Raw genomic sequence first — 12,997 nt, forward strand, 5'->3', positions numbered from 1 at the left:
TTTGCTTAGTAAACAATTCACCAATACATAGCCAAGGACGTCTAACTGTCAAAATGAAAATCCAAGATGGCAATGTCAACAAAGCCTATTCCGCGACCTCACTACTCTACAGACTTTGCGCACATGTAAAAATTAATATAAATAACGGCGTGTAGCTGTATCCACTGTGCGCTCGATTGTTTGACAAAAGCACTGTGTGCTGGGCCGCAAAACGTCAGATGAGGTTGTTGTGTGCGTGCTATGTTTATATACACGTTCGTTGAGTGAGAGTGTGTGTGCGAGCTGTTTTGGTCGTCTCTCTGGCTGCAGAAAAGATCCGATTCTATCGATTCACAAAATTCATACGTTTAGCTTGCTAATATATTATTTTCTGTCATGTTTTGTGATAGTTTAAAAAGTGTCTCTTCAAATTAAAAACATGTAAACATGTGGTGTGTGTTTCCTAGTGAAGGTGGCTGCTTATGGATGAGACTGGTTGTTTCCCGTTTCACGAAACCACACATCATCCCTTTCTGTGCTAATGGCGTACATCATGCCGTCGAGCAGAAAGAGCAAAACTAATGAAAATTAAAGTTGTACGATATCCTGATAAAGTGTAATACCGTAACAAGCAGGTTGCTTGCGACCTGAATTAAGCTAACAAGTAGTGCGGAACGAATTTACGATTAGATATTCTCGATATTTCCCTGCGCCCTGAGCGTTGGAGGCCACAAAACTTGCAACACATTTGGAGATTATTGTGAACGATTATTGTACAAGCAATCAATTTGGGACAGCAAACAAATTCTTCCCTACCATGGAGGAAGCGCCCGTAGTAGATTGTCCACCAACGCCGGAAATACTGCCATTGTCGAGCACACCACCGCCACGGCCCGATGTCGTGTACAGTTCATCGTCGGAGGAAGGAGATGAACCTACAGATGGTCGTCGCTCGCCACCACCGAAGTGTGCAATCTGTCTAGGGAAATGTCGCCAGCGGGCGTACACCAACTCCTGCAAGCATCAGTTTTGCTTCCGGTGTCTACTAGAATGGAGCAAGGTTTGTGCAGGGCAGAGAGGCAGGAACATAAATGGTGAAATTTAACCCTTTTTTCTCCCTTCTTTTTCCGTAGGTCAAACCAGAATGTCCATTGTGCAAGCAACGGTTTTTCTCGATCGTTTACTACAAATCGATCGACTGCTTCGAACAACACACGGTTGCGGTTCCCAGCGCAAATATGCCCAGAGTGAGCACCCGGAATATGTATCACGAGCTGAACGTGTTTCTCACCAACTCACAGCGCTTCACAGCATACGCAATACCAAATATGACACTGCGCCTGCAGTCCAACAATGAACGGCTGCAGGAGCTGCTACTGCATCAATCCAGCGAGGTTGATCGCTTCATACGCGAGTACGGTAATCAGCCGATTCCGACGCGACAGGATGAGCTCCGTTGGAGACAGTTCATCTATGCCAACAGACTGTATGCGTGTCCCCTACCCGATCTAAATGGACGCTTTCGCGAGACGTCTGCCTCATTTTACAGGTAATTGAATGTACTGCAAAAGTATGTCCCAATGCAAACTGTGCCTTAAAAATTATGTGTGTTAATTCTTGCTCTCTTTTTTCTTTATTTTAGAGAAAATCCGGCCCAAATGCATCGTGTGCTCTCTTGGATGCACCGGGATTTACTCGTGTTGAGTACAAACATGACAATCCACGCGCCCAATATGAACGTGCTGGAAGATTTGCTGCAAACGCACGATATCGATTCGCGCGAGTTTCTGCTGCGTATTTTGCGACACATGCCACTGGAAGATGGTGAACACTTTCAGCATGAGTGCGTGAACTTTGCACGCTCACCGTACGATATGATCGGATACGATCGTTGCGTCCAGTACAATCCTCGCTTTATACAGCGCCGCGTCCGCAGCCAGGTGATAATATCGTCCTCCGAGGAGGATAATGATGACATCGTGTATTTGCCCGAAACTGCTGCAAGTACATCATCGAACAATGAACCACCTGTCGTTGAAGGAAGTGTTGGCGGGGAAGGAGCAAGCAACGGCAGCAGTGGGATTAGCGGAGCGGCAACGGGGAATGGTAATAATTCCACCGCTACCTCCGCTACCACCAATGCACGAACTGGACGGAGCGAAGTTCACATCGAGTTCCGTTCCTTGGCAGACAGTGTCGGTAATGAAGAGGTCCGCCCGGTTGCTACGTCGGGCACGTTGCCACGGGTTCCATTGACCTCCACCGCATCGTCGAACGTTGTGGCAAGTGAAAATATTTTACTCTCGTCCAGCGATTCCGATGACTGTCAGTTCGTGATGGCACAGAAGCCACCACATTTACGCACACCGGACCATGTGGTCGATCTGGAATCAGCCAGCGACAGTGATGTGGTGTTCGTGGCGGAAGAACCGCTAGAAATCAGAGCATCGAATCGTTCGACCCGACAACAGCAGCAGGCCAATTCGATGAAGATGGAGACGGCTGGAATCCAGGAGTACAATAATGGTGCCTCGACCAGTTCGGGCTACTGTGGGGGTGGCAATGGTGGCGGTGCTAGCAGTGGAAGTGTGGCGAGCGGAAGCGCTTTACGATCAAAGTATTACGTGCGGCCACGATCAAACAGGTACTCCGGTGGCATGGGAGTGAAGAGCATCTACGAGGCAAGTGATACGGACGATAGCGACAGCGACTCGTTATTTAACTTACCGCAAGGTAGGCGCCCACTGTCCAACACTGCCGATGACGACGAGGTGGAATTCGGCAGCGGGCAGCGTAACCGGAGAAGACCAAACAAAAAGACCACTACCACACTACCAAAGGGTTCCAAGAGAACCTCCAGGAAACGGCGTAAGAGTAGCATTAGCAGCTCCAGCAGTCACGATTGTAGTGAAAGCAACAGCAGCAGTAGCAGCAGCAGCAGTAGTAGTAGTGATGAGGAAAGTAGTTCGAGCTGCTCTAGCAGCACTAGTAATAGCAGTAGCAACAGTAGTAGCAGTGCCACGAGCACCTATGCTTACGGCGGTAGTGGCTGTACAACGTACCACAAAAACGTTACAGTAGAGATCGAATGTGGACGGCAATTGCGACGCAACACAACACAGCAGTCAAGTCGTCAGACCTACGCTACCGACCCTAAGGGACGGACAAAGAAGAAGCGAAGCAAAAGAACGATCGAACTGGACTCGAAACAAGCTAAGGAAAAGAATGCTACAACCGCTTCAAAATCAAAGTCGCATCAGCCGAAATCTAAAAAGAAATCCCAATCCACGCCCCGGAGGGTTCGGAAGGTTCTCAAACGATCACGTGCGAATTCTAAATCAGCAGGTTCGCGTGATGCAAAAGCACGCAGTAGCAAAGGTAAAAAACGCACCAAACCATCGTCTGATCTGGACGATGAACCATCACGGTCAACTCCACAGCTAGATGAAGATATGCTCGAAGAGAATGCATCCACGGAGGCGCACTACGTAATTGCATCCAGACCCTCGGTATCTCCCACGATCGATGTTACCTCGATAGATGGGACGGAGTGTCGGGAGCGCAAGCTAAAAAGTGTTATCATAAAACGTTGCCATTACAATAAGCCGAACACGAATCGGTCGAACGAAGCGATGGATGGCGAGGAAGGAATGCAGTCTGGTTCGGTTGCATCCACGGCAACCGTACCAGAAGACAGCGTAGCACCTAGCACATCAACTTCGTTGCAGGGCGAAGGAACAGTTCCCGAAGGGGGGGAACATTTTGCCAAGATGGAACCAGTTGATGTTACGGATATGCTGAAGCACGAAATAACCACCAACGATATGCAATTGTCATTTTCGAGCAGTTCGTCTAGTGAAACGGAACTGGAAGAACCGAGCGCTACCGATTGGACAGATAGTGGAATGTATTCGGCAGTCGCCAGTTTAGTACAAATGCATCGAAACGCACTGTTCCATCCAGCGTCGTTGAGCCAGCAGCCACACCAACAGCAGGAGCAGCACAACCCACAACACGCTCAACAGCATTGGCAGCAACCGGAAGAATACATCTCCGGACAGCTTCAACTACCGACAAATGACAACGATCAGCATCCATCTACGCTCGGCAGCAACGTTGCCATGCTAGACGCGGACGAAAGCAACACCGTTGCGTCGGAATCCATCTTCGAACCAGCATTAAGCTGGGCCGAAACCGGACGTCCACTAATGCCCGAAGATCGTGCTTTGTCGTCAGCGGCTGCATCTCCATTTTCGTCGATATCATTCCCACCGTCCACAACGTCCGTTTCACCGTCACCGTCAATGTCGTCGCAATCGTTGGCGCTGGCAGTGGCCGCCTCACCACTGCAGCTAATCGAAAGCCTGGGAACGATGGACGGTGATTCTCCATTGCCTTCGTCCGTCCTTGGCATTGATGCGATCGATGGAACGATGGACGAAATTATGGCTACGGAGGTAGTAAGCGCGACCGCCCCGATAGCGGAACCTTCGATCGGGATGGCCGGTGAGAATGGGCAAGGATCCACTGTTCCCTGTGGATTAGATTCAACAACGAGCGATGGAGGAGTACCTACTGTACAGCTGCAGCTGTGAGATTTGCTGCGGGCTATCGATTTTATCGATTGATTATAACTCAGGACAAGCGCCACAATGTAAGTGTCTTTTGGTATGTTTTGATAAAAAAGCAAATCTTTAACAACTCGTTCCTATGCTTTTCTTGTAGGTTTTTTGTCACTTTTGCGTGTATCTAAGCGTAGTTCCGTGAGGGGTCTCCGAGGCGGAATTGTTTATACATTAACATCAACTAGACCTTATCCTTCTTTAACGGAAATGATACCGCTTCAAAAGTTCTACAAACGAAAATCATACATTGTGATTGCCGTACCAATCGATCGCATTGCGTGGCTGGATTATGCATAGGTTAAATCAAAGTCATCCTTCGACCAGCATCGGTTACATATTTGCCTAAGAACGTGTTATGGAGCAATATCGCTTCATTACTACCATCTCTCCAGTACACAACCATCGGGCAATGGTTATTCGGAGAATGCATATTTCTAAGCATCATTAGAGCAAATCGGATAAGCATAAGGTAATCGTGTAAAACAAGTACACGATTGGTTAATCCCTGTCTCAAAAAAAAACCCCACTACACTGACCGAACTGCCCAAGCGGGAAGATACCGTAATTGTATAAAATAAGTAATTGTAACCGTTTCATGTACATACGTTTAATGTAGCGAGTGAACTGTTCGATTACTTAGAAACAGTGTCTGTAATAATCGCGCAGATAGTGGAATAGGAACGAATCGCGGTGCTTGTCACACAGATATATGTACTGTACAGACATTATCGCAAGCCCAGGAGATCAAATAGCACTGGACAGCATAGCTCAGGAGCAAATTTTCGTAGGAAAGGCGGTAAAAAAACGAACCATTGGAAAGGTAAATAAAAACATAGGAAAACGGTACACATTACGTAGCTGCAGGAGGTGTTCGCTGATCTTGTGGCGATTTGTGCAAATTCGTATTTTCCAATTTCAAAATGGCCGTTTCTATTTGATTATAATAAAAGATGATAATGCAATAATATTCATTTCAACACCATTTAAAAAAGCATTCACGAACATGAACGAAAAAGATCGTAAGAACAACATGGGAAAGCTTATATTATTAACAGATTATGTAAAGGTTATGAATGAGGTTAATCGGTTGAACCTTATCACGTAATCAACTAATCAGCTTGTTGGTTATCTGTGACCTATTCGATTCACTCACAACTGTTTAGTCTGTCTTACAAACTAAGAACTGTGACTAAGGTGATAGCAACTACACTGATACTGCTGGTAATGTTGATTCAAATATGTGATAATCAAACAATATTGTTTAAAAATTTCGCCTTGTAATGTCCAGAGTGTATCGAAGTGAATCTTGTAAACCTCAGGCTTTTGGTAGAAAAAAAAACAGTTCCCACATAATGTTTTCTTTGTGAAATCTGATTGAAAGGTTAAAAAACTTCGTATCAGCTGCTATTTAACAAACATGAAGCTCAATCGTACTTATGCTTTCCATCGGTACGTGCAATTACTATCAGATGTTAGAAAACCCACGTAAAAATGAAACACAAAACCATTTCATTACCAAACAGCTGCCTACTCCAAAATTGCCAACACCGGCAACATCACACGGATGGGATGGAACTGTTAAGATTTATCAGAGCTTATAACCCGGTAGTTGTAAGCTTCTTTTAACCACACACATGTTGCAAAATATTACTTCAAGGCAAAACATAATCTTCCACTGTCCGTGGTACGACCTTCAACTTGGGACGTGTGGGAGGTCGTCCATAGCGAAGCAAGAAACGAAAACAAAAAACAAACTCCCGTTGAAACGGAACAAATCTCTTGAAACGGAGGAGTACAATCGATCTGGATGGATCACCACTGCCTCCCGAACATCGCAATACATCAGAGTTCCCATGGTACACATGGGAATGATAATTACCACACTTCCACCGTGCTGTTGCCATTCTTCCGCCACACGGATGCATCTGCTTAGCACTTTTCGCATCAAAAACCACCCTCCACCACCGGGAAGCCATTTTACCGCCGATTGTTACTTTGCTGCCGCTCATGCTCTTCACATAAATTATCAATCCCTCTTCCGGTGTGGTGCGAAATGCGGGCTTATCTCTTCGGTGTATGTGGATCATTATTGCCATTGTTTCCGATTGTAATTTATGTTGGGCGCAGCAACTTTACCCTGCGATATGTGGGTTGCAAGGGAGTTGTTTGCTTCGGGAGCATATGACGATCACGTTCCGCACGTGATGCTCTTACAGTGGAATGAACTTTAGCGGTTAGATCCGTGAGAGAGAGAGGGTCTATGACAGTTAGGCTTCTAAGTCATCCAATCCGTCGTGTATTCCGGTACCCAAATCCCACTCCATTTCGTTTCGGGCAACGCAAAGCCACCGTTTTGCCACCGTTGTACGTTTGCTTCGGGGTGGAAATAATTGCCGGGAAACCGAATGAAAAATGTCTCACGAATCTGGTTTTTGGTTGACAGCTGGCAACCGTTTTTGGGTTGCACACGGTGCGCCCCACGATGGGAAGGCTACGGAGCCATTAAAATATCCGAACAAAACCAACAGGAAACGAACGTATCAATCAAATCGAACGATGACGCCTTCGCACCTACGAATGGTGAGCAAAAATCGTGACAATGTTTTCCCCATCCCAATAGAAGGCTTGTTTTTTTTGTTGCTATTTGTTGCATCTTGGTGCCACTGTAACACAGACCCTTTGGCGACTCGCGAAGAAAGCTAGGGCAGTGTGAGCTTCCTTATGCTGCCCCAGAAAAGTGTTGACCCCGCAGCTTCCTCCCGCTTCTAGCTAGTAGCTTTGCCAAAGAGGCGTTGCATAAAAATCAATTTTTATTAGTACTGCCAGCACACGACGACACATTATTGTCACGTTGTTTCCGTCGCCCGAACCCGCTCCGTTCCGGTGGTACCCGACGACCCACGTTCGTCCGCCGGCACGGAAGTGTCGTGAATATGATTCGTGTTTTTTCGACGGTGAAGATTTAATCGCGACTTTGGGGCACGATTTTCTGCAATAGATATCGATGGCTTAGCGAATGGAACGTATTGCTGTTATATGAAATTTATTTAACAACTTTTATGGGTGTCAAGTTGGTTGGATGGCGGTTTGTTAATTTGAGGCAAGTGTTTGAAGACAGAGTGCTCTCTGTATCACATGGGTGACTCATTGAAGGATAAAGATACAAATTTTTATTAGAGTTTATGCTATGGTCAATAGGCGTGAACATATCAATGGCTGTAAAAGACACAAGGGTAAGTGTGAGCTGTAAAAGTGATCTAGAAACTTTGTAAGCAGTACTTAATGCATGTCAACTTTTGTCGGTTTTAGACTGGATTCACCAAGGATTCAAATCAATAACTAGACAGTCATACTTCGGTAAGTTGTTGGATTGGTATAGGTGAGATTTTACTCAAACCAGCTGTGTATCCTTTTTTTAACTAGCGAGTTTATATTAACAAGATGGTTATCTTGCTCTTGAGCCTAAGACCACATCAATTACTTGAGGAACTCCTTCTCAAAAGATAGTAAAAAGGAAGATGCTATGTTCCTATACAAAAATCAATTAATATTCGGTTTTCTTACTATATTTAAACAATTAGAAATTATGATCGCTTATTTCTACCCGTCCAATCTCTATCTGAAGACGTAAATTCCTCAAAAAAGACAAGTTTACTGAAAATTGATGCTACTAAAATTATCATCCCTTCGTTGATGGAACTCCTTCATCTTGGATTTAGGACGTAAAAATAAGTTTAATTGTTGCGTAGATGATCACATAAACAATGATGAAAATAATGAATCAAAATGACGATTTTTCTCTGAAAAATAATGAAGTTCCTAGCACTGTTTAGACATCAATCAGAAGAGAAGGGTTTACTGTTTTCCACAAAACTCCCTTGAGTAGTAAAATGTATTCGAGTATGAGTGGGTTTTCACTTTATTGTACCTTTCATCAGAATTTACAACCGTACCGACTGGTTGCCTATTGTTGGGACACAACCATTGCATAACTAAAGCGAACCCACGAGATGCTGCATGGAGCGGCATTAATCGTCGTCATCCATCCCCAGGCTGCCCGTTGGGAGAAACACATTTCTTTCGGCATTAGGCAAAGATTCGCAAAATTACCATCCCGGTTGGAGGGGATCGTGTTAGCAAAAAAAGGCGAGTAAAGGGCATCCAGAATAGATTAATACCAGAAGCCAACCCGGGTGGGCATACGCTTCCCAACGCGAACGTAGATGATCGGTGGTAGATGATCGCAGCAGAAGAGAAAAAAACAGGCGGAGATGGTGAAATGCATCATCATCATCCTTCGTTTTCCTAACCGATCGGTTTGATTGTTGCGGCAAAGAAAATATCTTCATCCCATTGCAGTAATAATTCGACATTTATCGCTTTTCGCACGTTACGGGGCGGGATGGTGGGTTAATGGATTGTCATCGGCTGGCATACATTAATGGAGAGATAGAGAGAGGTGTGTGCTATCGCTTACAGATGATAGAGGCTATCAGGTGTCCATAGTGAAACCTTCACCGATCATCGATTTGGTGCTTTTGGGAAAGGTATCTGTCACGTCAATAAAACATTGCACTCCCACCTGTGTGTAGCGGGTAGAGCAGTTTACAGCATTCAGCGACAAATTTGGTATGGCCCGAACAGTTTTATACTCAAAGTGTGATCCATCGCTGAATGCTATGTGCCAAATGAAATAAAGAAAAAAAAACAATCCGCATTATTGGTGTTGGAAGTTATGCAATCGGCATATCGCTGAAGTCAATCTCCAACCAACCGAGATCTGTGTAAGGTGATCGTGATCGTGTACGCACCCTCGTGTCGAGAAGGCGCTCCTGCGCTTGGGCAGATTCTAGCTTATTTTTCTCCTTTTCCTTATTTATTTGTGCGAAGCGAAAGCGCAATCGCTAAACGATGCGAAACGATTGGGGAATGATGAAATACTATTTCGAGTGTTGGTTTCCACCCTCTCCTGGAGGAGACTCGCAACCATAGAATAGACCATGATTCATATCGCACATCAGCTTCAGCAACCTCCGCTAAACGGGTTAATGTTTCTCTAGGGTGAGTCGCTTGCCTTATTGTGTGTATACTCCTCCTGATATTTCTTTCGTCACGGGGTCTTTAAAGGGGGGGGCTTTCGAAACGTTCCAACAGGGCGAAGACCTCCCGTACTTGTGTGTTCCCCACAGACGTCTTCCGATCGACGCGACGCGAAGAATAGCCCGGAGGAAATGGAAAGCGTACAATTTATTGCACACTTAAATGACCTCACTTCTTTCCTAGAGTGTCCTATCGGCCTATCACGGGAAGTTTTTCCCTGTTCGAACCATCGTTCGATACGCGGCGCACATTAAGCGCAACAATGTTGCATAAACCCCGCAAAAAAGGAAATGAAGCCGTATGAAAATCTTCACAATATGCAACACCGGGATATGCTAATTACCCGTAGGTAAAGCGTGAATCCCGCGATTACTACCCCCAATGTCCAGGGAAGGAATTCTACTGTCCTGCTCGCGACAAAGGGCGTTCGCCTGTCTTCTTCGGCAGAAAGGAAGGTGCCAGGTTGAGGTGCGCACTGCGCAGTAATTAAGAGCCATGTAACATTAATGAGTTTCGGCAATAAAAATAAACTTTTATGGCTAGCTTTATTGGGGGTAACTGGATTACTCCTGATTGATTCGGAGCTCTTATGGATACAACCCCATCGATCGGTTAGGTTAACTATTCTGGAGTCTGTTGATACTGCAACAACTCCACCACCAAGCTATCTTTAATGGGTCGCTGAACTACTACTGTCTTTGGGAGCGATCCAGAAGCCAGTGGAGAGAAGGGTCTTTGGGTATTGGAGATCATATCATGGCTTTGTTTCTTTTTATTAATCAGAGTTGAATATTTTTCTCTCAGCGATGCTAATTTATCAGATTGTGTAAGCTTTAAACAAGCAAGCTTTAATTTTAAGGTCACTTTTAATAGTTTTGTGGATTTTTTAAATGCATTTAGAACATATCTTTGGACCACTTTGGACCAAGACCAAGACGTTGAATCTAAGTCCGAAATGTATGCTTCGATTACGGATGTAGTTTTGCTTTACGTATTAAATGCAATTATGGACAATACTACTTATATCATTCAAACCGTTTAAAACTAAAGTAACTTAATTGATTTTTTATAAGCTACTATACGCCAGATTTGACAAGATACGTACAAGATCATACGTCGCGATCACGCCATCCGCTGTAGTAGATCAGCATTAATGTTTGAATTTCCTCCACCACCTTCTATCGATGGAGTCGAGGGTTCGATGAAGTGTGTTTTTGTTACTACTTCATGTCACTGTTCAACTTCTGGTTCTTGTAGCCCGTTTTTTCCACCTAAATGCTGACGTAACTCAAGACTTAGTAGTTGAGGAGAAGAAGAAAAAAACTAGTTGACGAGATATGTGTTACTCGTTACCGCGTGCAAAAGACGGGGGTTTGGGAAAAAGCACACTCAATCATCACACAGGAAAAAGGAAAACCTCGAGCTCCAGTTTTGTCACGCTTGTGACGCGGCGGCACGAATCGAGTGAAAACAAACAGCCAATCGATTCACCGAGTGTGGTGCAACTGCAACTGGTTGGGTACGTTTGAATGATCCATTCATGTACCCCGTGTGCTGATGATGTCGTTTGTTCGTTCGATTCGATCGCGAACTTTTTGTTGTCTTGTCTGTTTGTTGCTGTGGTGTAAAATGGACAACACAGCAATGTGGCTGTGTGTTTGTCTTTAAAGAGGTCGAAAAATGATAATTGTTAGGCTAGCTTTACCATCAAACTAGATCGTACTTCGGGTGTCATGCTTTAAGTTCAATCGTTTGCAAATCTGCGTGGTATGATGGTGCAATCGTTGGTATATATCTTTTATTTTTTGCACTGGTCAGACGGAATGGAAAGTGATTTTTTCAACTGATCGATACACACTCCCCTCAGCTAATGCTGTATAAATCATTCAGTACATCAAAGTCAAATAAAATATTCGGTTGGTAACAGCTGAAGTGCGCCTTGAACTCACAGTAATAACATGAATTCCAGCTTCCCTCGGGGCTGCTGCTGACTTCAATTGATATCGAGTTTACTGGTACTGCAGGAACCTACTAACCTTCGTAACCGGCAAAATTGATATCCCAATCTGTTAAGGATTTGACCCTACGCGATGGCGGTTCCTTTTTGCTTCACGGGGTGGAAACGCCACTCGTCGGTGACTAATCTCCGCCCGCCCAGTACAGTGACTCACGGTACAATCATTTGCAGAATTTCATGCCCAATTGGTATAGGCCACATAGGGTATCAAGGCTAATGTTGTCGTATTTTATCTAAGTTTGTTGTTGCCGGGGTTTTCACTTCAATTGTAGAGGGGAGTTGATCTAGTTTTGGATATTTTTTTGAGGTAAAAAAGAATGAGAAGGTGGTGTTGGAATTTTAAAAATAATCAGTAACTCAAATAATGGGTGGACCAACATGATGAAGGTGAAAACTAGTTGCAGAAATTTGCATGAAAATTATTTTCTTTTCTAAAGTGAGCTTTAAGGCTTGATATAGAATTATCCTGGTCACGGCACCAAATGTTGATCATGTTAATAAAAGTTTAAACTATTTGAAAATGATCACCCTGTGTTTGTGGTAAAAAAATTAAGCATTCAAAATTGGAATTAATCTTTTCTGTTGGCCCAATGCTTCAAATACTACACACACATAATTTATTCTTGTGCAGAAATCCATGGTAGATTGTCGAAGCTTTTACCAATCGCCTACAGTCCATTGCACCTCGTCCACGGTACTTCACCCTGTTGCAAGAGGGGGGATTGAAAATCTCCTTCCCAATGATCGATATTGTTTGCAAATCGTACAATGCACAATCCATCGCCACGAAACTCACCGCTGGAAGACAGACCGTAGCTTTATTTATTTTCCAGCATGCCAATCAAAAACTTGATCAAACATGAAGAGAGGGAGGAAAGCTAATCTTGAGCCTTTTTGCACAGAGTCACACGTGCAAGTGACACCCGGGCACTGTGGAACGGAGGCCGACGAGTGTGTCTGTGTGCTGTGACATATGCTTTTTCTGCGGGGTCTATGGCAACAGCATTAGCATCGACAGCATAAATCTCCTGTGGCTAGCAAAACTAGCGCGAAGAACCGATCAAAGCAGAATCGGAGAATCGGAATTAGCTGGCCGGACGTGTTCGGGGGGCGATTCGTAGCTCGATGGTCCGGTAGCGGTAGCTACAAATAACACACTCCACACAATATAGGCTAAGGGTTTGAGCAGTGCTTTTTTGCTATGGTTCGGCTCGGTCTCCAATGAACATACCCCGCGGAACGTGCTGCATTGAAGCCGAATGTAAGTTTGATTTTT

At 44.6% G+C, this 12,997-nt stretch overlaps 1 protein-coding gene across 1 annotated transcript; it reads left to right on the top strand.

Annotated features, from left to right (window-relative positions):
* Positions 1–184: 184 nt before the first annotated feature.
* On the top strand, positions 185–5,581 carry LOC125772080 (E3 ubiquitin-protein ligase Topors-like). The gene is made up of 4 exons (XM_049443432.1): positions 185–1,039; positions 1,113–1,528; positions 1,622–4,633; positions 4,705–5,581. Exons 1-3 carry the CDS (start codon positions 797–799, stop codon positions 4,572–4,574), a joined length of 3,612 nt encoding a protein of 1,203 aa, XP_049299389.1. The 5' UTR covers positions 185–796; the 3' UTR covers positions 4,575–4,633; positions 4,705–5,581.
* Positions 5,582–12,997: the final 7,416 nt, after the last annotated feature.

Source organism: Anopheles funestus, chromosome 3RL (genome assembly GCF_943734845.2).
Source record: "Anopheles funestus chromosome 3RL, idAnoFuneDA-416_04, whole genome shotgun sequence".
NCBI lineage: Eukaryota > Metazoa > Arthropoda > Insecta > Diptera > Culicidae > Anopheles > Anopheles funestus.

Coding starts and splice junctions, on each gene's coding strand:
- LOC125772080 (XM_049443432.1), top strand. CDS start 797: ATGGAGGAAGCGCCCGTAGTAGATTGTCCACCAACGCCGGAAATACTG. Junction 1,040..1,112: donor GTCTACTAGAATGGAGCAAG/GTTTGTGCAGGG, acceptor CTTTTTCCGTAG/GTCAAACCAGAATGTCCATT. Junction 1,529..1,621: donor ACGTCTGCCTCATTTTACAG/GTAATTGAATGT, acceptor TCTTTATTTTAG/AGAAAATCCGGCCCAAATGC.